This window comes from Neoarius graeffei, chromosome 19, assembly GCF_027579695.1.
Source record: "Neoarius graeffei isolate fNeoGra1 chromosome 19, fNeoGra1.pri, whole genome shotgun sequence".
Taxonomy (NCBI): domain Eukaryota; kingdom Metazoa; phylum Chordata; class Actinopteri; order Siluriformes; family Ariidae; genus Neoarius; species Neoarius graeffei.
The window spans coordinates 3,748,076-3,775,000 of record NC_083587.1 but is presented as its reverse complement, the minus strand read 5'-3'; the positions used below and the strand labels follow the sequence as shown (position 1 = coordinate 3,775,000).

Here is a 26,925-nt window from a genome sequence, read left to right as displayed (position 1 = left end):
ATATATATATATATATATAATATAATATATAAACACACACAGGTGTGTATATTTTATATATATATATATATATATATATATATATATATATACACACATTTTATATATATATGTGTGTGTGTGTGATATATATATAAAATGTGTGTATTTGTGTGTGTGTATATATATACACACACATATAAAAAATGTGTGTGTATGTATATATATATATATATATATATATATATACACACAAATACACACACATTTTTTTTGTGTGTGTTTATATATATATATATATATATATATATATATATATATATATATATATATATATATATATACACACACACACACACACTAGTGCATCTCAAAAAAATTAGAAAATTGTGAAAAAGAAGAAAGTGAAAATGTTATATATTAGACTCTTTACACAAACTAAAATGTTTCAAGCATTTTTCTATTTCAATTTTAATCAGTATGGCATACAGTACAAAAACAAAAAAAATCTCAGAATATTAGAATATTTCATTTTGAGTTTGAGTAAAACAGTATGAACACAGTGTATCTCTCGGTCTAGTTCAGTACACAGAACCACAATCATGGGGAAGACTACTGACTTGACTGTTGTCCAGAAGATGATCACTGATGCCCTCCACAAGGAGGGTAAGCCACAAAATTTCATTGCTGAAAAGGGTGGCTGGAAAAGGTTCACAAGCAACAGGGATGGCTGCAGTCTTGAGAGGATTGTCAAGAAAAGTTGATTCAAGAACTTGGGAGAGCTTCACAAGGAGTGGACTGAGGCTGGTGTCAGTGTATCAAGACCCATCACGAACAGATATCTTCAAGAAAGGGGATACACCTTTTGCATTCCTACTATCAAGCTACTCCTGAGCCAGAGACAATGTCAGAAGTGTCTTATCTGGGCTAAGGAGAGAAAGAAATGGACTGTTGCTCAGTGGTCCAAAGTCCTTTTTTCAGATGAACGTACATTTTGCATTTGATTTGGAAATCACGGTTCTAGAGTCTGGAGGAAGAGTGGAGAGGCACAGAATCCAAGGTGTTTGAAGCCCAGTGTGAAGTTTCCAAAGTCTGTGATGATTTGGGATGCCATGTCATCTGCTGGTGTTGGTCCACTGTATTTTATCAAGTCCAAAGTCAACACAGCCATCTACTGTACCAGGAGATTTTAGAGCACTTTATGCTTCCATCTGCTGATGAGCTTTTTGGAGATGCTGATTTCCTTTTCCAGCAGGACTTGGCACCTACCCACAGTGCCAAAACTACTTCCAAATGGTTTGCTGACCATGATATTACTGTGTTTGATTGGCCAGCCAACTTTCCTGACCTGAACCCCATAGAGAATCTATGGGGTATTGTCAAGAGGAAGATGAGAAACACCCGACCCAAAAATACAGATACGCTGAAGGCCACTATCAAAGCAACCTGGGCTTCAATAACACCTCAGCAGTGCCACAGACTGATCACCTCCATGCCACACCGCATTGATACAGTAATTCATGGTAAAGGAGCCCCAACCAAGTATTGAGTGTATAAATGAATATACTTTTCAGAAGTTGAACATTTCTGTATTGTAAATCCTTTTTTTTTTTTTTGATTGATCTTAGGGAATATTCTAATAATTTGAGATACTGGATTTCTGATTTTCATGAGCTATAAGCCATAGTCATCAAAATTAAAACTAAAAAGGCTTTAAATATTTAACTTTACATGTCATGAATATAGAATATATGAAAGTTTACCTTTTTGAATTAAATTATGAAAAAAAGGAACTTTTTCATGGTATTCTAATTTTTTGAGATTCATTAGTGTATGCATGCATGTATGTGTGTGTGTGTGTGTGTGTGTATATATATATATATATATATATATATATATATCAGGGCTTTACATTAACTTTTTTGCTCACCGGCCACTGTGGCTAGTGGTTTTTCTGAGTCACTAGCCATTCAGCCTTTTCACTAGCCACAATTTTGTTGCCAGGAAATTGCAGTTTTTTCTTCAACATCATATGTTAAAGTTCGGAAGATCTAGATTTAATTATGAATGGCAGCGTATAATGTATCTCTACAGTAGCACTCAAGTATTCAGTACTGTTAAGGTAGCTCCCTATATGAAAACATGCAACCAATTCAGACAAAAATATAAACAGAGTATTCTGTTTATTGAACTCAAATTCAAGCCCCTTACAATATGAAATATCGTATAATATGAAAAATAACATTCAGTACAACTGAACTGATTCTAATATTAAAAGTCCGATTCAAAACATTTATCATTGAAAAACATTTGATGTTTTGATATGCAAGTATTGTGTATTATCAAGCATTATGTATATTATGTATTGTCTATTAATTTTTTGTGTGTGAACATGTGTAGAGAGAGACATTAAATGTCCTCATTACATTCATCATCAGATGAGTCTGAATGGTCCATGAAAAATGGTCTTCGTGACCTGAGGCTTCCAGCAGGCCATAAGTTGATAGCTGGGGCGAGATCGACTTCTTTACAATCGTGTGAACGTTTCTAAACAGCAGCTCCATCCTCTCCAGCTCAGCCGACTTCATGACAGCCAGGGACTGAAAGCAATGCTGTCCTGTAGTGAACCAGCTGTCTTCGCCTGTTTTGATGTTATAGGACCGATGTGTGCATTTGACTTTTCGTGGTCCTTTATAGTTTCGAGTTTAAAATTACTGGTGCCTGTCTTTGCCAGACTTTCTACAGTCTTCGCAGTACAGGATATTTTCGGTTTTGCTATGAACTAGCCAATCTTGCCTGAACTTCCATTTGTCATTGAACTGTCTTATCTTCCTATTAGCGTCTTGTTCATCTCCATGGCTGCAGCCAGCTCTGAGGCCCCCGCGGTCCAGACCTCAGTCATTTTTAAGAGCTGAAAATACATTTGTACGCTAAATATTCAACTGGATAAAAAAATAAAGAATAACATTAAAACGTCTCCATAAAAAGTGCATTGTTAACTAGAGCCGGCAATTCCCCTGTGGGAAATTGTGAGAGTGATGCAGTGCGCGTAGCAGTCACAGTTGCAGGAGCTGAGCTGTACTGTGTGAATGTTTGACTTGCCTTGATGCTACAAGCCTGTGTCTCTCTGAGAGGGAGCAGCCCCTCCCTCCTGTGTGTGTGTGTGAGAGAGTGAGCAGCCCCTCCCCTACCCGCGTGCTGCGAGCAGAGACGCAGAGAAGCACACAAAAAGGGCAGTTTTTCCTCAGAGGGCACCTTCCAAACAACGGGGATTTACTGGAAAACGGAAGGAGATATTCACAAAATTCTTTCACACTGAGTGCCACAAGGGTCTCCTGAACACATTGATGTAATTAGTGATGCAGACTGCAGTCAGCATCGCTATTGTTCTTCTGCATGTTTCTTCTTACTTAAACTTATTCATCTTCCGTACAAATTTCGATTTCGAATAACTCAATAACCGTACGTCGCACACAGACAAGCAATATATCAAAACGTGCAGCTTGATTGGACTCGCTATGCTATTACTTTGTTCGTTATTCTACGATTTTTTTCACGACATAGTCGCGAAAAAATCATCCAAAATTTCCCATTCATTTCTATCGAATTAATTGAAAAACATGGCACTTTTTCAAACATCCACTGCTCTGGCATGCTTTCACCTAGAGACATGATTCAAACTTAAAATGTAGAGAAACTTCTCCTCTGTCAATCTGCCATTCAACTTTTCTGCTGGATTCTATACTTTTCGATCAGTCCCCGCTCAAACACCATGTGGGTACCTGGAGAAAATCTGGCTTTACAATGGGTGTCTATTGCGTTACACACCAGTGGGGCTCAGGAATTTAGAGTGTAGGCAGCCTGAAAAAAAAAAAAAGCTCAAACTTTCTCTTTTAAACTGTGATTTCAGCCACAATTCTCACTCTACACACACAATTTTCTCAAAAGTAGTAGCCACACTTGTCCTGATTCACACAATGTGTCTACCTACACGATAGGATTTACAGTTTTTGAATGAGAGGCCTGAAAGTAAGGAGAGGACAGGCGCGCTTCCCCATAGACTCCCATTATAACCGTGGCAGAAAAGTCACTCGTCTTTAACTCGCTCTAGTGACCTCATTTTTTACACTACAGACAAAAAAAATTACATCACTGTGTTCAGGAGAGCCTTGTGGCGCTCACTGTGAAAGAAGCTTGTGAATATCTCCTTCTGTTTTCGTGTAAATCCCCATTGTTTGGGGGGGTCCCCCCTGAGGAAAAACTGCCCTTTTTGTATGCTTCTGTCTCTCTGCTCAGCACGCGGGTGGGGCTGCTCGCTCTCTCTCACACACACACACACACACACACACACACACACACACACACACACACACAGGAGGGAGGGGCTGCTCCCTCTCAGAGAGACACAGGCTTGTAGCTTCATGGCAAGTCACACATTCACACAATACAGCTCAGCTCCAGCAACTGTGACTGCCATGCGCACTGCATCACTCTCACAATTTCCCACAGGGGAACTGTCTCTAGTTTTTTTGTCTGTAGTGTAAAAAATGAGGACACTAGTGCGAGTTAAAAGCAAGTGACTTTTCTGCCACGTTTATAATGGGAGTCTATGGGGAAGCGCGCCTGTCCTCTCCTTACTTTCTGGCTTTTCATTCAAAAACTGTAAATCCTATCGTGTAGGTAGACACATTGTGTGAATCAGGACAAGTGTGGCTACTACTTTTGAGAAAATTATGTGTGTAGAGTGAGAATTGTGGCTGAAATCACAGTTTAAATGAGAGTTTGAGCTTTTTTTTTCAGGCTGCCTACACTCTAAATTCCTGAGCCCCACTGGTGTGTAACGCAATAGACACCCATTATAAAGCCTGATTTTTGTCCAGGTACCCACATGGTGTTTGAGCTGGGACTGATCCAAAAGTAGCGACCCTAGCAAAAAAGTTGAATGGCAGATCCACAGAGGAGAAGTTTCTCTACTTTTTAAAGTTTGAATCATGTCTCTAGGTGAAAGCATGCCAGAGAAGCGGATGTTTGAAAAAGTGCTATTTTTTCAATTAATTCCATAGAAAATGAATGGGAAATTTTGGGTGATTTTTTTTTTTTTGCGACTACGTGGCGAAAAAATCGTATTTTGATGAACAAACTAATAGCATAGGAAAATTTTGATTTTTCAGTTCATATTCGTGCATTCTGGTGCAATTTAAGGTGAAATTAACAAAATATGAATAATCTTATTTTCATTAACGTTATTACAGTGGTGCTTGAAAGTTTGTGAACCCTTTAGAATTTTCTATATTTCTGCATAAATATGACCTAAAACATCAGATTTTCACACAAGTCCTAAAAGTAGATAAAGAGAACCCAGTTAAACGAATGAGACAAAAATATTATACTTGGTCATTTATTTATTGAGGAAAATGATCCAATATTACATATCTGAGAGTGGCAAAAGTATGTGAACCTTTGCTTTCAGTATTTGGTGTGACCCCCTTGTGCAGCAATAACTGCAACTAAACGTTTCCGGTAGCTGTTGATCAGTCCTGCACACCGGCTTGGAGGAATTTTAGCCCATTCCTCCGTACAGAACAGCTTCAACTCTGGGATGTTGGTGGGTTTCCTCACATGAACTGCTCGCTTCAGGTCCTTCCATAACATTTCCATTGGATTAAGGTCAGGACTTTGACTTGGCCATTCCAAAACATTAACTTTATTCTTCTTTAACCATTTTTTGGTAGAACGACTTGTGTGCTTAGGGTCGTTGTCTTGCTGCATGTCCCACCTTCTCTTGAGATTCAGTTTATGGGCAGATGTCCTGACATTTTCCTTTAGAATTCGCTGGTATAATTCAGATTTCATTGTTCCATCAATGATGGCAAGCCGTCCTGGCCCAGATGCAGCAAAACAGGCCCAGATGCAGCAAAACAGGCCCAAACCATGATACTACCACCACCATGTTACACAGATGGGATAAGGTTCTTATGCTGGAATGCAGTGTTTTCCTTTCTTCAAACATAACACTTCTCATTGAAACCAAAAAGTTCTATTTTGGTCTCATCCATCCACAAAACATTTTTCCAATAGCCTTCTGGCTTGTCCACGTGATCTTTAGCAAACTGCAGATGAGCAGCAATGTTCTTTTTGGAGAGCAGTGGCTTTCTCCTTGTAACCCTACCATGCACACCATTGTTGTTCAGTGTTCTCCTGATGGTGGACTCATGAACATGAACATTAGCCAATGTGAGAGAGGCCTTCAGTTGCTTATAAGTTACCCTGGGGTCCTTTGTGACCGCGCCGACTATTACACGCCTTGCTCTTGGAGTGATCTTTGCTGGTCGACCACTCCTGGGGAGGGTAACAATGGTCTTGAATTTCCTCCATTTGTACACAATCTGTCTGACTGTGGATTGGTGGAGTCTAAACTCTTTAGAGATGGTTTTGTAACCTTTTCCAGCCTGATGAGCATCAACAATGCTTTTTCTGAGGTCCTCAGAAATCTCCTTTGTTCGTGCCATGATACACTTCCACAAACATGTGTTGTGAAGATCAGACTTTGATAGATCCCTGTTCTTTAAATAAAACAGGGTGCCCACTCACATCTGATTGTCATCCCATTGATTGAAAACACCTGACTCTAATTTCACCTTCAAATTAACTGCTAATCCTAGAGGTTCACATACTTTTGCCACTCACAGATATGTAATATTGGATCATTTTCCTCAATAAATAAATGACCAAGTATAATATTTTTGTCTCCTTTGTTTAACTGGGTTCTCTTTATCTACGTTTAGGACTTGTGTGAAAATCTGATGATGTTTTGGGTCATATTTATGCAGAAATATAGAAAATTCTAAAGGGTTCACAAACTTTCAAGCACCACTGTATATCTATTTGTTTCCATTTCTTGTTCTATCAATTTCTTAGTTACATTTAAAGTGCTGATGACACGTTTTTGACATCTTTGGCGATGTTTTATAACATAAAAAGTAATTCCCGATGATCCATATATTAATTCACGAAGGCGCCTATTTTACAAGTTATGATAAAAAACGCGGCTATTTGGGCAAATTTGACAGGGCTGCAGCACCCAGGAGACGAAAGAGGAGGAGGAGCTATATGACGTCAGCGAAAGAACCTTCCTCCTAACTTACCAGTTTGTTGTTGATGCAACAGGTGTTCAGTTTATCATTATTTGTATTTTTATTAGACATTATTATACATTTATTATATATAGTTATTATGCCTTCGCGTTGTGTTGCCGGCTTTTGCTCCAAAACCCACAAGGATGGGGTAAGTTTATTCAAGTTTCCCAGAGATCCCGAGCTGCATGCGACGTGGGTGAAGCAAGTCAGGCGCACTCGTGACAAGTGGGAGCCCTCACCAACATCCATCCTGTGCTCTGAACACTTCGATTTGGATTGTTTTAACACCCTTCCCAGCTTAAAAGAATCTCTTGGGTGTTCAGTTCAGCACAAACGTGTGTTACTACCATCGGCAGTGCCTACACAGTGTTGCCAGATTGGGATTTTTCCCGCCCAGTTGGACAATTTCAAGTGCATTTTGGTGGGTTTTGAACATATTTTGGGCTGGAAAACGTCAGCAGTATCTGTTGCCCCATAGTCTCCAAAATTTCTGTGGGAAACACTGGCATGCGTAACAACGCTATGAAAAATTCGTACTTGCATATCTATCTATCTATCTATCTATCTATCTATCTATCTATCTATCTATCTATCTATGCACGCTTTGCGTGCATTATGTCTGCCGCTGGCAGACATTTTACCATTTTGCACCCTGCTGTAAATTACTTGTACCCTGCTATTCTCCCAAACTTTGAAGCCCCTGAGTGACATGAAACAAGTTCAGTTACACAAATTGAAACGTAGTGATTTTCTATGCTATGGAAAGTCTGCACTATAATGACAGGCGTACTAACACCTTCTGCACGCTTCGGCAGCGCATTGATACCTGAGCTCCGTATCAATGCGCTGCCGAAGCACGCAGAAGGTGTTAGTACGCCTGTCATTATAGTGTGGACTTTCCATAGCATAGAAAATCGCTACGTTTCAATTTGTGTAACTGAACTTGTTTCATGTCACTGGTCATATAAACCTATGTAAACAGGAAAAACACGGAAGAGTTTGGTCGCATCTAACTACAGCCCCAAAAAATACCATTGGCCATGCTGAGCCTAGCTACATTGTTAACAGGAGTGACAGTGCGTCTGACTGACTGGGACATCGCGCAAAGCTCGGAGAGGTACGGAGCAGCTCGTTTCAATTCAGATAAGAGCATATTTCATTATGGAAGTACGGTGGACTGTTCCTTTAAGTCCTTGATCTATCTGCAGATGTGATGGCTGACACCCAGACTGTAAAGTTTGGACATCATTCTGCTGGGTGTGATAATATTAAAAGCAGAACTAAAGTTCATGAACAACATTCTTACATATGCGCCGGGTCGTTCCACATGCGTCAACACGCTGTGGAGGGCTGTGTTGATGGCATCTCCTGTTGTTGACCTGTTGGCTCTGTATGCAAATTGATGCTGATCCAAACTGGGAGGGGGAGAGGCTTTGATGTGTTTTAGCATTAGCCTTTCAAAGAACTTCATAACCATTGAGGTAAGAGCTACAGGTCTGTAGTCACATAGGCTGCTGACAGATGGTTTCTTAGGGATGGGCACAATGGTGGCAGACTTGAAGCATTTGGGGACAGTACAGGAGGCTAGAGAGAGGTTGAAGATAGAAGTGAATACCTCAGTCAGCTGGTCCACTCAGCCCTTCAGTACTCTTCCTGGGATACCGTTGGGACTGGCAGCCTTCCTGGGGTTCACACCATGGAGCACTCTCCTGACCACCTCCATACTCACTGTGAGTGCCAGGTCGCTCATGGGTGATAACAGTGTGGACCCAGTCTCTGCCTCAGTCACCTCAAAACGTGTGAAGAAATGGTTGAGCTCCTCTGCTAGGTTCCTGCTGGTACTGGTGTTTGAATTTGTGGAGCCCTTAAGGTTTGTGGGGTGCTGGATTCCCTGCCAGATGCGCTGGGGGTCCCCCTCACAGAAGTGTCCCTTGATTTTCCTACTGTAGGCTGCTTTTGCCTCTTTGATTCCCCTTTTTAGGTTGGATCTGGCAACGCTGTCCACTTCCATGTTGCCAGACCTAAAGGCTGTGTCATGGTCTCTCAGCAGCTGCTAGACATCCCTGGTCATCCACAGTTTGTTGTTTTGATAACATATTCATTTCTCAACAGTGACCTTTTTCAATACAAGTATGAATGTAAAACAAAACCATGGATGTATAGTCCTCTAAATCCTGTTGTGCAAATAGGTCCCAATTGGTGCATTCAAAGCAGTCCTGCAGTTGTGGAATTGCGTTCTCAGGCAAAATCCTTGTGTCTCTCACTCTAGGCATAGTTTTCTTAGTGAGAGGTCTATATGCTGGGGTGAGAAAGAGGGATAAATGGTCAGACTGGCCTAAGTGAGGATGGGCAGAGACTTTTTATAGCCTTCCCTAATGTTACTGTATACGTGGTCCAGTGTGTTTTGACCTCTCATTGGACATGTAACATGCTGGTGGAATGTAGGGAGGACAGTCTGTAGGTTTACATGATTAAAGTCCCCAGCCGCAATAAAAATCCCAACGGGATGCAAAGACTGCAGTATGCTAATGGCTGTTAGCAAGATGTTTAATGCTACATTAGCATTAGTGCTGGGTGGTATGTAAACAGCCATGACAATAACAACAGTAAACTCACGCGGCAGACAGAAAGGCCGGTATCTCAGTGTGACAAACTCCAGATCAGGTGAGCAGTATCTCTCAATCACTGTAGCATTTGTACACCACCTGTTGTTAGAGTAGATGCACAGCCCTCCGCCTCTGCTCTTACCGGACTCACCGTTTCTGTCAGCCCGGTGCGCTGTGCGTCCCGTTAGCATGATAGCCTTGTCCGGGACTCCCGAGTGCAGCCATGTCTCTGTTATCACCATCAGCAAGCAGTTCTGCACTGATTTTTGTGCATTGAAGATCGTTAGCTCATCCATCTTATTATTAAGCGATCTGGCGTTGGTCAGGAAGATGCTGGATAGCACTGGCCTATGCGGGGCTTTCCTCAGTCGGGCCTGAATGCCGGCTCTGCAGTCGCGGTTCTGGCATTGTTCCCTGCACTGCCTCTTGCGTCTTCCGCCCGGTATGGTGATCCACGAACACTCCGCTGGTCATGCGATCTCTGGCGGCAGATAGTTGATGTAAAAACTTTTGGTGAAATCCGATTCACTGCACAGTGTCCCAGTCCTTAACAAGTCTTGCCATTTGTATGTCAAGGTTCCCGCCGATTAGAAAAAAAGAACAAACAAACGAGACAGACAAAAGGAACAGCCGCATCGAGGAGAGTGAAGTTGCTGCATTCTTATGCGCCACCATCTTGCAAAGTTCATGGGAAGAGCACCTCCACAACACTGTGTGCTGAGATATTGCGGAGAGGCGCTGCTTCCGGGTATCACATTGCATGATCCACAATGACTAATACAAAGCGATACCCGCATGCAGATCAATCTAATGGCCTGATGAGATCCATGCCAGTTCTTTCTAAGGGGATCTCCATCCGTGGCAATGGGCTTAATGGCACTTTTGGTGTGGCCGCTGGATTTACCAGCTGACATTCACGACAAGCCGCACACCACTTGTGGTCATCGGCACAAATCCCTGGCCAATAGAAACGGGCCATGAGTTGATTTAGTGTTTTATTCTGCCCCAAATGCCCAGCCATAGGATTATGATGAGCCACATGGAATAAAAGCTCCCTGTGGCTCTTTGGGACCAACATCTGTGTTATCTTTTCCTTAGTTTGAGTGTCCTGCGTCACTCAATACAGCCTATCCTTGATGATACAAAAATACAGGCAGGAAAGCGCAATGTTAGGCTGGAGGATTTGACCATCAATTACTTTCACTTGGTCAAAGGTGTGTCTCAGAGACTCGTCACAAGCCTGCTCCAATGGGAAGTTCCCTAAGGGATTCCCCAGAGAGGAAGGAGGGCTCTCCCCACTCTGTGTTGTCATGACGTGAAACTGACGCAGAAGTGCCTGAGGCCGCCTCTCCAGCCAATGTTGCGGCAGGATCCTCCAGCGATGTGCTACTGCCGGACTCGCCCACGATTATTTGTTTCATTAATGTTTTAAACCCTGGCCAGTCGGTCCCCAGGATCAGTGTGTGAGTGAGACTCAAACTAACTGCGGTCTCTATGCTATGTTTTTCTCCACACAAGTGGATAGTGATGGGCATCAGCGGATATTTTTGTACATCACTGTGCACACACTTAACCTTCACCAAACATTCATTGCCCAGTGCCCCGCATGGAGTCAGGCTTTGATGTATGGAGGTCTGATTACAACCTGAATCCACCAAAACCTGATGTGTACCCCCTTGAATACTCACAGCTATCCTGTACACCCCTGCTCGATCAGGGGAAGCCTGAAGTGCATCAGGGACACGAGCCAGTAGCCCTGCCTCCTTGCGGAAGTGCTAATTCCCCACTTTCCCTTCACATTTACAGACCTGCCTGGTTCTGGCGGGCATGGATGAGTTCATTTGAGAGGGTTAATGGCAGTACAGACTAGGGCTGCACAATTAATCATAATAAAATCGTGATCTCGATTCACACCGCAATCTCCTTTCTAAATGTCAACGATTCTTCTGCAGTTTATTACATAAGCTGCATCAAAACAAGTGCTCCTTCTTTTCCAAAGGGAATCTCAAGCGCCCCCTAATTCTGCATCATCTTGGCTTTCTCCCTCAACCAGTGACAATGCAGCTTTTCACCATGTGGTGCAGTGTAGCAGAAAGGTGGTAGTAGAGGAGCAGAGCGAATGAGTGTGAGAGAGAAGCAGAGAAAAGTTTATGGTAAGAGGAAATTTAAAAAAAAAAACCCTGAAATGAATCCAGAAGAAAACCCAACTGATAGTGGTGCAAACAAAGTGAACAATCCCACTGTGCTCATACCAAAAAAAGGTTCCATTCAGTGGTGTGGAAATATTTTGGATTTAGGCAAGATGATAGTCAATCTCAAATACATTGTAAGCAGTGTTTTGACATATCAATTTTTTTTTATTAGCTTTTTACCATAGCAAGCTCTATATACAGTGCTCAGCATAAATGAGTACACCCCCTTTGAAAAGTAACATTTTAAACAATATCTCCGTGAACACAAACAATTTCCAAAATGTTGACAAGACAAAGTTTAATATAGCATCTGTTTAACTTATGTGAAAGTAAGATTAATAATATAACTTGGATTACACATTTTTTCAGTTTTACTCAAATTAGGGTGGTGCAAAAATGAGTACACCCCACAACAAAAACTACTATATCTAGTACTTTGTATGGCCTCCATGATTTTTAATGACAGCACCAAGTCTTCTAGGCATGGAGTGAACAAGTTGGTGACATTTTGCAACATCAATCTTTTTCCATTCTTCAACAATGACCTCTTTTAGTGACTGCATGCTGGATGGAGAGTGATGTTCAACTTGTCTCTTCAGAATTCCCCAAAGAAAATTTCTTTACGCCACAAAGGTGAAGGCTACAAGAAGATCAGCAAAGCTTTACTTACCAGTCAGAATACTGTAGCAAAAGTGGTACAAAAATTTAAGAAAGATGAAACTGCAACCATCTCACAGAGACGTCCAGGTCGTCCACGGAAGTTAACACCTCGACAGGAGCATCTTCTGATGAGAAGGGTTGAAGAAAATCGGCATGCAAGTTCACTGCAGTTATCTAAAGAAGTAGAAAGCCAAACTGGGGTGACGATTTCCTGTGACACAATATGGCGTACACAGCAGAGGAATAGCATGCATGGATGCCGTCCACAAAAGCAGCTCTCCTAAAGCCCAGGGACAAAAAAGCCTGCCTAGAGTTTGCCAGGGCCCATGCTGACAAAGATGAAGACTACTGGGACTCTATACTCTGGAGTGATGAGACCAAGATAAATGTTTTTGGAACTGATGGCTTCAAAACTGTATGGCGTCGCAAAGGTGAGGAATACAAAGAAAAATGCATGGTGCCTACAGTGAAACATGGTGGTGGCAGTGTCCTTACGTGGGGCTGCATGAGTGCTGCTGGTGTAGGGGAGCTGCATTTCATTGATGGCATCATGAATCCACAGATGTATTGCTCTATACTGAAAGAGAAGATGCTACCATCACTCCGTGCCCTTGGTCGTCGTGCACTTTTCGAACATGACTAAACACACAGCTAAGGACACTGTTGGATTTCTGAAGAAGAACAGGGTGAAAGTGATTTCAGTGGCCAAGCATGTCTCCTGATCTGAACCCAATCGAACACCTATGGGGAATTCTGAAGAGACAAGTTGAGCATCACTCTCCATCCAGCATCCAGTCACTAAAAGAGGTCATTGTTAAAGAATGGAAAAAGATTGTTGCAAAATGTCGCCAACTTGTTCATTCCATGCCTAGAAGACTTGGTGCTGTCGTTAAAAATTATGGAGGCCATACAAAGTACTAGATGTAGTAGTTTTTGTTGTGGGATGTACTCATTTTTGCACCACCCTAATTTGAGTAAAACTGAAAAAATGTGTAATCTAAGCTTTATTATTAATTGTTAGGGTTCCCCCAGCTGGAACGGTCAACTTCTCGAGACCAATGCCCTCGTGCCACCTGCAGAATTCTGGGACGGAACACTGCAAAAAAACAGAGAACCAGAGATCGGTTTCACTGCTGTTTATTCACAGTTTTCTCGCCAAAGATGAAATATTACACAAACCTTTTATAACAAATTATAATCTCTTTAAACGGCTATTGTGTCTGTCGAATGTGTGTGTGTTTGTGTGTGACCTCAGAGAGGGGTGGGTGAAGGGGTGTGTGTGTGTGTGTGTGTGTGTGTGTGTCTGTCTCCTTGGTGTGTAGAGTGAAAGTGTGTGTGAGCGTGCATGTAAATGTGCTAAGTCAGCAAATTACATCTTAATTTTATTAATATGTAGTAAAACAATCATAGGCAAAACATCCCATATCAAAAATATGTTCTTAACAACTCAGCATTTACCAAAGACATGTTTGTCTAGTCTAGCAAAGTAGGTCAGCACTTCTCTGTGACTGGAGGAAGGTCACACAGTAATTTACAAGTTACACAGAATTTAATGTCTTCTAGCTGGCATTTTAACTACAATATTAAGAATAAGTATTAAGAATTACTGCCTTCTTGGTCAAGAATAAATATTTACAATTATTTATCCTTACAAAGAAATAAAACCTTACAATATGTGTGTGTGAATGAAACCTTCAATCATAAGCAAAATAATATTCATATCAGCAATTCAGCAATTTCAGCATTTATGCACGTCAAAGCATGCGAGATGTTTTTACGACAATTCTACTATGTTTAGTCTTAACAAAGAAGTGTGTGTCTTCTCCACTGGAGGAAGGTCAGGTTACACAGGGATAGTTTAAAATCACTGTTATAATAAAGGATCTTAAAAAGCTCTAAAATATTAAATCATAAAGTCTTAACAATCCTAAATCACGTGTAGCTATAAAACTAACTTAAATCATGGCTTTAAATCTAACAATTCCTCCCTTTGATACTAGATTGTAATCTAGTATCACACCCCAATATTCTGATCATACATACAACTCATATGCTTGAGTTAATCCTTGCTCTTCTTGACGGGTATTGGTGCTCAGAGGGCGGGCATGCCCCATCAGCCCTCGTCCCACCTCACTGGAGCTTAGAGAAACTCAAAACCTCTTAATTTGTCCCAAATACATGCTACTTCCTTCAGAGTAATTTGTTCTAAAACAGTGAGGGAAAATGGAATTATAGGGCATATTGACCTATAGTGAGAACAGAATCCTGTAAGAATACAGAGCTTCAGAGCATAGAGACATGTAATAATACATCAGATGGCATCAGATGACAGACATAACTTTCATTCATGTGGTGTGCGCTTGTGCAGTCCAGTTAGCAAATTGCCAGAAGATGTTGTCTCGAGGTCCAGCTCGAGCGGGTAACCCTGCTCCGAGCAGCAGTAGTCACAAAACTCGTGATGAGGACTGTCATGGTTGTAGTGAGGATGATTGGTCCCAAACGGGGCGTCTTTGTTCACAACGTCTTGCAGGTAATCTGAGGATTCTCAGTCGGCCAGGGCTGCACACAGGTCACGTCAAATCTGTGTAGAGCTCAGAGAGAGAGAGAGAAAGAGAAAACAGAGACTGGATAGGGACATAGAAAAAAACGTTAATAGCAAACTTGTCATTGTAACACAGCTTTGTTATGGAGCCTTCTTCAATCGCGTGGCATGGATCCACTGTGGAAAAAGATTAGTTAAAACAGCAGTAAAAGTAATGGCGACTATGTCTGCAGGCCCACTATATTTAGGTTCTCCCAATTGTCCAAATCGTTTAAAAAGTCACACCAGCACCTTGTCTCCCACGTGAAAGAGGTGTGTGGGTGCTGATGGTGGAGATAATATTGTCACAAATTTTATACAACTTATCTATAAGGGCTGCAGAATACTCGTCCATATGTGTTTTCAAATCAGAGGTACCCAGAGCCGGAGTTCCCTTCTTCCAGGGGAGAGGGAAAGGTCTTCCAAAAATAATTTCTTAGTGTCATACGAATTTCAGCCAGAGTGGCTGGCAATAAATCTACCCAATTTTTCGAACCTGTGGCCTGCATGGCCTTAGTTAGTTTGTCTTTCAATGTTTGATTAGTACGTTCTACGATACCAGAGGATTGAGGGTGGTACGGAATGTGAAAACACCAGTTTAGTGAGAGATACTTACAATATGTGTGACTTTTGAGGTAATTATTATTATTATTATTATTATTATTATTGATTTCTTATTTTATTGTTCTGCTTTTGTTTGTTTGTTTTACTGTTCAGTGTCCTTGGGTACCTTGAAAGGCGCTTAAAAATAAAATTATTATTATTTTATAACTAGGTATTATTTCTTTTGCCAGAATACGAGTTACCTTCGTGTTCTCTTGAGAACAGGGAAAAGCTTCTACCGATTCAGAGAATTTGTCCACAATCAAGATGACAAAAATCAAATGAGAAAGGAAGAGCGTATGCCTCATGCACAATATCAGGCAGTGAGCACACAGAGTAACCACAGAGGTATTATAAATATTATAAATTATAAATATTATACACCGTCTGAGGGTTTAGAACAAGAACCATCAACAAAGATCCCTAGAAGGCTGGAGGAAAGAGATCAGACCTGATACTAGTAGTATGTACAGGTACGATTTTTATGGCCCTTTTCCACTACCCTTTTTCAGCTCACTTCAGCTCGCTTCAGCCCGACACGGCTCGCGTTTCGACTACCAAAGAACAGCACGACTCAGCTTGCTTCAGCCCTGCTTAGCCCCTAAAACTCGCACCGTTTTGGAGTGGGGCTGAAGCGAGCCAAACCGAGCCGAGTGAGGCTGGGGGCGTGAGCAGACACTCCCCTGTGCACTGATTGGTGAGGAGGAGTGTCCTCACATGCCCACACACGCCCCGCGAGCACGCTGGGATCTGTAAACACCGTAAACCTGGAAGAAGGAGAATTACGAATTACGAGAATTATGAAGCCTTATGCGCCTCGCCTCATCTATACGCTCTTGCCAGTATCTGTTGGCGTTGTCGGTGACAACAAGCCACAACACCAAGACCAGCAACACTAACGACTCCATGTCCTCCATGTTTATTGTTTACTCTCCGGGTCGTGAGACTACAGCTTAAAAGCTCACTGATGTCACTGTTTGCGCTGCTTAACGACATCACCTGACGTCCACCCACTTTCGCTAACTCCACCCAATGTGTCCACCCACTTCCAGCCAGCACGGTTCAGTGCGGTTGTAGTCGAAATGCAACTCCAACAGCCCCACTCAGCTCGACTCAGCACGGCACGGCTCAGCCCGACTCAGCCGCGTTTGTAGTGGAAAAGCGGCATTAGACAGCCAATATCAATGTCATCCCAAGTGTTATCCTGAGAATTAAGGAGGCGTGCGAGAGCGTGACTTACATTATCAAAAGAGGATGTGACACAGATTTCGAGATTGTTAGTAGAACAGAGAATAAACAGTCATATGTTAATTTAATTATCAATTAAATTACTGATAAATTAATTTAATGGGTCTGTAAATTTTGCAACACCTGTTTAACTTGATGTGACGAGTACAAGATCAGTGAGTGAGACAAAACCAATTTTTCCCCATCTAAAACCATCAGAGCACATGCAGAGACAGCCCTTAGACACGCAGGTAAGCCTTGAGAAACAATGTCTAATGTTTTGGATAAAAAAAAAAAACCCGCACAAGGACGCATCCCCCCCTCATGCTCCACAGAGGCTGTGCCTTGGTGTTCACAGGCATAGAGCTGGAAGGGCTTGAAGTGATCAGGTAACCCCAGGGGCGGAACAAAGGGTCCTTTTGAGGGAGTGATAAGCGACCACCATAGCGTCAGTCCAGGTCAAAGGATGTTGCAGTGGACCGTGATGAGAGATTGAAGAACGGAGAATCTTGTCATATAAAGAGCAGTCAGGGATCCATTGTCTGCAGTAATTGATAAGACCCAGAAAAGACATCAGTGCATGTTTAGTTGCAGGGCGTTTTGTGTCTAGAATGACAGCCTTGAGAAAGTTCAAAACTTCAAAAACTTCAGTGTCCATGCAATATTGCAGCTTGGTCCTGGAAACCTTAAAGCCCTTGTGCACCAGATGTTGGAGCAGGCGCAAGTGTCAGTGTCTTGGCAGATTTCTGGTGACTCAGCAGATACCAGAACACACAGACCACAGACTCCTGAGGGAGGGAGAGGTCACAGAGTGCGTTATGAATTTGAATTACAGCTGAAAAAACAGCAGGAGAGTCAAATGAAACCTTGACGTGTCCAAGTATACTATATCCCCATGTGAAAAAGGCAGAACAGAGATCATTAAGAAATGTCAGGTACAATGGATGCAACAGGGACAATCAATTCATTAATCTTGCGTAAATCCTGCGTAAAACGCCAGGTACCATCAGATTGACAGGTGTATTGTACGAGCTGGTACACGGTCTCACCACGCCTTGGATGACATCAATCCAGAGAGAGAGGTACTGCTTAACATAAACAGGCGTTTAAATGACGTTTTTTTTTTCTTAATGGTTAAATAAAGATAAACCCAAGTCTCCGATTTATAAACACCACTGGAAGGACAAAGTGTTTTTCTTTTTCAGATGCATATCTTACACAGATCTTTATTGTCCCTTTAATTATGTTCTCTTTATACAGTAAACAGATTTACAAGCTCACTTCAGACTTCAAACATCAACACATCTTTGTCTTTTATACAAACTTGCTTTTGTGACCTTTTTTTTTTCCCATCCAACATTCACTTTTGCCTTTCTTTCCACATGCTTTTCATCTTTCCTAGTAAAACACTCACTGGCTTTTCACCAAAGCGTCCGACATTCATTCTTTGTTCAAGACACTACAATGAAACGCAACCAAAAACTGATTAAGCACAGAATCAAAGACAGACTCTTCTTACTCAACACAATTCAGAATTCTTATAGACAACATATCTTAAACCCTCATACAACATACAAGTTCCTTGCTGGCGATTGCGGTGAACTCATCCATTTATACAAGCATTTACACGCCATTGTACAAGTAAAGCTCCATGCAAGATGCTACATTGAAAACTTATCCTTTTCCTGTCGGGCGTTAGCTTTCTTAAAAAAAAACCCAACATGGCTCAGTTTCAATTTTACACGAGTAAAATAAAAATACTACATATATTGATTGTGACAGTGTAAAATCACAATTTGTGATTTTTTTTTTTTTTTTTGGTTTAAAAAAAAAAATTAAATTAGTATTTTACCAAATCATGTACAATCCATACAGCAAAATGTCAGGCTGATAAAACATTGATTTATGAGGAATGTACTGAAATTAAACGTCTGCTTACTGTCTGTAGCCACCGCCAGAGAGAGACACAGAGACTCGAACTAAACCAGAGACTGCAAACAAAAGCATTCTTCAAGTAAACGTTTGTTAACTCTGTTTCTTGCTGAAAAAAATTATGGTTAACTAAATACATTAAAGGCCTATCTATTCCATATCCTCTGTGGATAGGAGGAACATGTTTAAGCTTAGCCTCATAAGGAGCAATAAGTTTAAAAAAAGAAAAGGAGATATAAAACAGGGCAAATTGAAATGACAAACAATTTCACCGAATGTAATTTGAATAAAATTGAATAGCTGATAAGCACCTTTTTGTTTGATTCGATATGTGACAGAGACTTAAAATACATTTTTAATTCAATTAACAGTATTAATGGGAATGAGAATTGGTTGTCTTGGACATTTTGACTTTATGTATATGGAATTTACCGAGTAATATAAAGAGATTAATTATATTAAATTTATTATTGTGAGAAAGTGCCAAGTGCAGATATGTGTGTCCTTGTCTGCATGGATGGTTGTTTGTTTATATTATTGCTATCTATCTGGGTCAGTCTTGTCTCAATGTTGACTGAGAAAAGAGACAGAGCATATTGCTATGGAACAATTATTCAAAATATTATATTTATAATAGGACGACAATTATTCAAAAAATGTCAAAAATGAAGTAAAGAGCGGGTTAGCTCGCTGTGGATCTAATTTCCCAGACAAGTCCACGTCTCGCTAAAACGCATCAGAAACTTTTCAGCATTTCCATTCACAAGTAGAGTTTTGATATTTGATGCCTTTTATTATGCCTTTAAACAGGAAGTGGTATACTACTCAATATTTTAAAAATGATTCCTGATAAATATCTTCAAATCTGAAAGTGATATTTGATTTGGCTGAATTAATCAAACTCTAAGCCTTAAATATATTTCTTCTGTTTTTACCATGTCTGTATCACAAGGCATTATGGGAACTGGAGTTCTAATGTTATTTTGCCTTCACATACTTCTGTCTTAGTTTTAACTACTTCGTATTCACAGGGATTAAAGTTCTCCGGCACCATGCCGGATTTCCGGTTTGTAGTGATTGCCCGTGGATTTAAAAAAATAATAAATCGAAAATAAATTGACGGCAATTAAAAAAAAAAAAAAATGACCGTCGAAATCCCTCTTGTGTTTGTCAGCCAATGGTAGTAAAGGAGCGCTCTGAAACTGACAGTATTAGCCAATCAGAAGAAGAATGGGGCGGGTCTAAGGAAAGCCTTTACCCCCTCCTCTCATTTCTTCCTTGCTTCGATGCGGTGCAGTGCTGAAGATCGACACGGAAAGTCACCTCGCGCCGTTACGGCTCCATTCAACGGAGAGAGGGTAAAAAGTAAAAAAAATAAAATAAATGAACTTTTGTGTTGGAGAGAAGGGCGAGGGAGAGAGAGAGAAAACGGAATTGCATGGTGGCGTGGGCAAAATGCAGTTCGTGAACTCTGGGGCAGATGTGACGACCCTAGAGAAAGGTGTTAAAAATAAATGGCGCTGGGCATGGCTGGAGGAGACTGGGCGAGATGGCAAGCCATTTAGAAATTGGTGCAAGAAGTTGGGCATACCAGGCGCTTGCTACTGCACGCTATGTTCCAGGAAGATAATTTACGGATCCAGTGGCAAAAAGGTGCTACGTACACACGAATTAGACCTTGGCCATCAAGCTGCTGTCCGTGCGGTCCCACACACCACACGCTTGCCGGGAGCTACGGCAACAGCTGCAGTGCCAACATCAATAACTGACCGAGTGTGCGAATTAAAAATAAGGGTGTGTGCTTTCCTCGCAGAACACGACCTGTCATTCACCCTTGCTCAACCCCTGGTCGACCTATGCAAAAAGGTTGCGGGAGACAAAGCGGCTCTCAGTAGAATGTCAATGTCAAATCAGCTGGCCAGCTATTTTAATACGCACGGCATTACACCGGAGTTCAAGCGGCAGCTGTCCAACAAATTGAAAAACAACATGTTTTCATTGAACGTGGACGAGGCCACCAATAACAACATGGACAAAGTTCTGAATGTCCTTGTTAGATATTTTGATACCGAGGAAAATGCCGTAACAACACAACACCTCTCGAGCCGAAAACTTAATATAGCCAATGCTGCCGTACTTGCACAGAAGGTGAAGGACATACTGCAGTCTTATGGATTAGGGCTGCAGCAGGTGACCAGCATCTTACTGGACAATTGTGCGGTGATGCGAGGGAAGAAGGCCGGCCTCGAAACGCTGTTGCGTAAGGAGAACCCTCACCTACTGGATGTATCTGGCGACACTGTCCATATGGTGTCTAATGCGGCAAAAGCCATGATGAGCCCTTTCAAGGGAGAAGTGGAGGATTTCTGCTCTGATGTGTACTATGACATCGACAAGTCTCCGAAACAAAAAGAGATCTTTTCGGAATTCCAGCGATTGCTCCATACAACACCAAAGAGCTTGATTAGGCCCATCAGCAACAGGTTCCTACAGATGTTGGAGGTGTGCGATAGGATTAGGGAACTCCTGGATGCCTTAATTGTGCACTACTACCACCTACTGGATCCGGGCGAAGAGCATCGCTACAGGTAAGAAGCATTCAAAAATAAAGTCGTTCGTTATTTGTCCGAATAGGCTATGAAATGACGGTCCTCGGTTTCATTCTTTTTCGAATTAACCTGAGATTCATTTAGCCTGAATAGGAATGCGAGAATCGTCATTTTAGTGCCGGGTCAAATATAGGCTAACCTCTCAGATGGTCTCAAACTACACGACTATCGGCCCGATTCTCGTCTGAAACGTGAGTCGTGTAGTTTGCGAGCTGTATGATAATTTGATGAAAACTTATTGCAGTTCTGCTGGGGTTTTTTTCAGTGCGTTTTTTATTCATTGTTTTTAAGTAGGGATGTATGCATTGTTTGCAGTTTGCAGAGTCAATATTGCTGTGTGTTACATGCAGCCTTAATCCCCATGTGTTTTTTTATAAGAGGGAGAGTTATAATTGTGTGTGTGTGTGTGTGTGCGCGCGCGCGCGCTCCAGAAAATTACTCAGACAAGTCCTGGGAAGGCACGAGGTTTCGCCGCAGGAACAGGCCAGGATAGAGGTTTTACAACAAGAACAGGCCACCGCATCCAGGACCCAAGCTAATCAAAATAGGAAGCAACGCATTTCTGTGCTTTTTACAGATTTTGAAAGGCTGACGGTCCTGATTGATCTGTTCAGAGGTATCTTGAATGAGTAGAAAAATCCATGGTTAATTTACATGAATAGAATTTATTTTTTAGTGGTGGTTAGGGTCCAGCTCTCCTGGATGGCTATACAAAGTACAAATGGAACACTTTGGTCAACATTTTTTCAACAACTGTAATCTAAATAAAAATAATTCCTTAGAGCTTTGTACAATTAGTAAATGTACAGTAACATTAACTGTTACCTAATTGTCTGGGTCTAATTTTAACTGCAACTAATGGAAATGTTTTGTTTATGTTTACAGGTGTCCTTCCAACATTTCAGGCATTTCTGAAAAAGCTGCAACATGAAAAACCTATGGTGCACTTGTTGCATGTGGAAATGCTGGCACTTGTGAGAGAGCTGATGAGCAAATTCATGAAGCCAGGAGCTATCCCACTGAGAGTGAAAGAGATCCTCAAGGTCAATGTACGGGATACAGAGGCACAGCTTTCCAACAAAAATCTTTCTGTCGGAAGATATGTGTACACCGCCATGGCCAAGGCCCGTGTGGAAAAGAAGCTGTGGGTTGGAAACCTGTACAACTCCCTCAGAGAAGGCTACATGAAGGCAACAGAGTTTCTGCTCAAAAATCTCCCCCTCGACAACCACATAGTCACCTCACTCTCCGCTCTGACCCCATCCCTCATACAGAGTGAATCCTTATGTTCAGCATTTATGGCATTAGGGAAGGCCTTGCCTAATGTGGTTCCCTCTGAGGCACTCGGCCTACTGCAGGAGGAGGTCCGTGCCTATCAAATAGATCCTGACCTGGTACCTCTGGCCAACACCTATGATGAGGAAAACGGCAGAGTTGACGTGGATTGGTGGAGTCAGGTGGCACTTCTCAGAACAGAGAGAGGTGCGAGATACCCCACCCTAATGAAACTTGTGAGAGCTCTGCTTTCCATCTTCACAGGCCCACTGGTGGAGGGGTCCTTCAACATCATGGACGACATTCTAGAGGCAGACAGGTGCCGAATGAATGTTGAAACATATGAGGGCCTTGCCATAATCAAATCCACCATGAAGGCCAGGAAGTGGACGGCCTCAACAATGTCTATAGACCAGCCTTTAAGGCATTCTTGCCTCGCCTCTTATAAAACATACCAACTACACCTGGAAAAAAAGAAGGCAAGAGAAGAGGATATGAGGCAGAAAAGGATGACTGAGGCCATGAGGGTGCGGTCTACAGCAGTGGCAAACAGGATAGTGAGCCAGGCGAGGAAATCAAAAAGGCCAGCTAAGGACTGTTCCAGTGGACCCTCCTCTTCCTCCACTAGGCCAGTTGCCATACCAAAGACCATCTCCTCTTCAAAACCAAGACCCTTTCGGCCCACTGGGCGGTCCACCTCCTCCTCTGGGCGGTCCACCACCTCCTCTCGGCTGCCTACCACCTCCTCTCGGCTGCTTACCACCTCTCGGCCGTCCTCCTCCTCCTCTATGCTGTCCACCTCCTCCTCTCAACCGTCCACCACCTCCTCCTCTGGGCCGTCCACCACCTCCTCCTCTGGGCCGTCCTCCTCCTCCTCCTCTGGGCCGTCCACCTCCTCCTCTGGGCCGTCCACCACCTCCTCCTCTGGGCCGTCCACCTCCTCCTCCTCTGGGCAACCAAAGTTATTTTCTCTGTTTTATGGTCCAGCCAAGAAATCCACTGCAACAGCCTCAACTACCTCTGGAAAAAGGAAGAGTTCGGATGACTCAGCACCCAGTAAAAAGTGGAAAAAATAGTGCACTTTGTGTTTCATTTTTGAAACAAGTTGTGATCATTCCAACTTCACTGAAAAGTACTTTGGATATGCAAATGTAGCACTTTGTTCAGCACCCAGTAAAAAGGGGAAAAAATGGAGCACTTTATGTTTCATTTTTGAAACAGGTTGTGATCATTCCAACCTTACTGAAGCACTTTGTTGAATTTTATCTGATTTAAGTTATCATTTTATGTAGTATTTAATGTTTTTGATGTTACTGGGTTTTTGATGTTAACGTTCTATTGGTTTAAATAACATTTGTGTATTTAATTTGCCATTCTACTACTGATGTTCAAAGTTATTGAAATGGTGAAATTGTTAAATTATTTCAATTATTAAAACTTTTAATGCTCTCTAAATGCCATACTGAATTTCATCTACCTTTGTAACAGTTCACCTTGTGACTGTAGGTTAATTTATTACTTGTTAAGGACAACGCTGAGCACCAAAACTGGATATCAAAAGAAATGTGGTACATACAGGTGGTAGATATAGTAGATGCACTTTTGCCATCTTCTGGCCGTTTTTGGTATTGGATTTTCAAAAGTCAAATTTAATTTTCCATTCATGCAATCTCTGATCCCATGCCCCCACAAACCCCCTGGTATGGCTTGAAAATAAACACACAATCCAAAACACGTGCACACACATATATATATATATATATATATATATATATATATATATATATATATATATATATATATATATATATATATATATTAGTTTCTTGCCTGTGTCGACAAAGTTCAGGCTCAGGATTTTTTTTTGCTTTAATCCCTGTATTCATCATTTATAGGATCTAGGCATGAAACTGCATTAATAGCTGCACTATTAATTATTAAAACACATTAATAGTCTTGTAGACTACTCAGGGGTCCTGTTCAGAGATCACCTCGCGGACCACTCGTGACTTTACTGGTAACTTTCCAGTTACAAGTTTCGGACTATCGACACACAATGAATATAAAATAAAACGCTGAAACGAATTGATTAAGAAGCAACCATTCTATGTTGAGGGAAGAGGATCTCTTCTCTCCTTCCGTAACAGTGATGAGATTCACAAATGATTCGGATCTTTTTCGAGACGAAACATAAAAATGACTCGATCGAGTGAATCGATACAGACGCATGGACTGCATTTGTTTGAGTTCATGCACACGTAATGGTTTGAGGAAAGTTCATACTTTAATTTCATGCAGCATGAAAGTGTGATTATTGTTTACAATTTGAAAACAGGAATACAAATAAGGTTTCCGTAGATTCTGAGTCAAGAGTGAATCAAGTAAATTGATTCACACGCATGCGAGTTTGTTCTAAAGAATCGATTCAGTGAAGCTTTCATTGAGATTATAATGAATATACAGAATGTCCGTATTTTATACGGATTTGATGTAATAAACATAGTATACGGGCGTTATAAAAAAAGTTATATGGATTCTAAAAAAAAACCTTCAATATTTATTTAGAGCTATAATCAATTCCCAAGAGTGCATAACATTTACACTTTGTGTTTTGTCAAACATTGGAGCTTTGTATTCATTCTGAAAAAGTAACTGGGATATATCATTGTTAATTATCATTCAAATTTTAGGTAAATTATTTTAATTTGCATCTTATAAGAATTTTAATTGCCAAATTGTCCAGAATGCTAAACCACAGCAATTCATCCAATCCCGTGGGGTTTTCTCGGGGTCTGGGCACCTTAATACAATTTTCCCCCCATGGTGGCATGAAGGAATCAGTCCCGAGATTAATTAGGGTAATTATTATGGGTTTAACATAAAAAGCGCGCTCTTCCCGTGACGGCTCATTCACTTCACGAGGATAACCTGAAAATCTTCCCGTAAACCAATTACGAGGATAACCAAACAAAAATCTTCCCGTAAACCAATTACGAGGATCACCAAATAAAATCATCCCGTAAACAAACTACGAGGATCACCAAATAAAATCATCCCGTAAACAAACTACGAGGATCACCGAATAAAATCATCCCATAAACAAACTACGAGGATCACCAAATAAAATCATCCCGGAAACAAACTACGAGGATCACCAAATAAAATCATCCCGTAAACAAACTACGAGGATCACCAAATAAAATCATCCCGTAAACAAACTACGAGGATCACCAAATAAAATCATCCCATAAACAAACTACGAGGATCACCAAATAAAAACATCTTCCCGTGCCTTTACACGAGGATAACCAAAAAAATAAACAACTGGGTTTTTTTCTGATACTACCAACCAGGCGGAAGTCCCCCCCAACTAATCAATTAAAAGAGACCCCCTACCTGATCGGAAGTATCCCGGACAAGCCCCCAAATTGTTAGGGTTCCCCCAGCTGGAACGGTCAACTTCTCGAGACCAATGCCCTCGTGCCACCTGCAGAATTCTGGGACAGAACACCGCAAAAAAACAGAGAAACAGAGATCGGTTTCACTGCTGTTTATTCACAGTTTTCTCGCCAAAGATGAAATATTACAAACACCTTTTATAACAAATTATAATCTCTCTAAACGGCTATTGTGTCTGTCGAATGTTTGTGTGTGACCTCAGAGAGGGGTGGGTGAAGGTGTGTGTGTGTGTCTCCTTGGCGTGTAGAGAGTGAAAGTGTGTGTGTGTGTTGTGTGTGCGCATGTAAATGTGCTAAGTCTTGTGCTAAGTCAGCAAATTACATCTTAATTTCATTAATATGTAATAAAACAATCATAGGCAAAACATCCCATATCAAGAATATGTTCTTAACAACTCAACATTTACCATTTTAAACAAAGACATGTTTATGTCTAGTCTAGCAAAGTAGGTCAGCACTTCTCTGTGACTGGAGGAAGGTCACACAGTAACTTACAAGTTACACAGAATTCAATGCCTTCTAGCTGGCATTCTAACTACAATATTAAGAGTAAGTATTAAGAATTACTGCCTTCTTGGTCAAGAATAAATATCTCATTATCTCTAGCCGCTTTATCCTTCTACAGGGTCGCAGGCAAGCTGGAGCCTATCCCAGCTGACTACGGGCG

At 41.4% G+C, this 26,925-nt stretch overlaps 2 protein-coding genes and 2 pseudogenes across 2 annotated transcripts in view; 3 read left to right on the top strand and 1 right to left on the bottom strand.

The window, feature by feature from the left end:
- The window catches only part of LOC132867726 (histone H2AX-like), a 1,044,434-nt pseudogene that overhangs the window by 827,115 nt on the left and 190,394 nt on the right, over nt 1-26,925 (bottom strand).
- The window catches only part of LOC132867717 (uncharacterized), a 1,045,807-nt pseudogene that overhangs the window by 831,637 nt on the left and 187,245 nt on the right, over nt 1-26,925 (top strand).
- LOC132867683 (zinc finger protein 271-like) overlaps nt 1-26,925 on the top strand; it is a 155,828-nt gene that overhangs the window by 15,116 nt on the left and 113,787 nt on the right. The window lies entirely within an intron of this gene.
- Nucleotides 21,425-24,531, top strand: LOC132867704 (putative uncharacterized protein DDB_G0281733). The gene is made up of 2 exons (XM_060900712.1): nt 21,425-21,504; nt 22,411-24,531. The coding sequence occupies exon 2, from the start codon at nt 22,464-22,466 to the stop codon at nt 23,874-23,876; it is 1,413 nt and encodes a 470-aa protein (XP_060756695.1). The 5' UTR covers nt 21,425-21,504; nt 22,411-22,463; the 3' UTR covers nt 23,877-24,531.

What these genes read in the sequence shown, in the direction of transcription:
- LOC132867704 (XM_060900712.1), top strand. Translation starts at nt 22,464, where the DNA reads ATGGTGCACTTGTTGCATGTGGAAATGCTGGCACTTGTGAGAGAGCTG.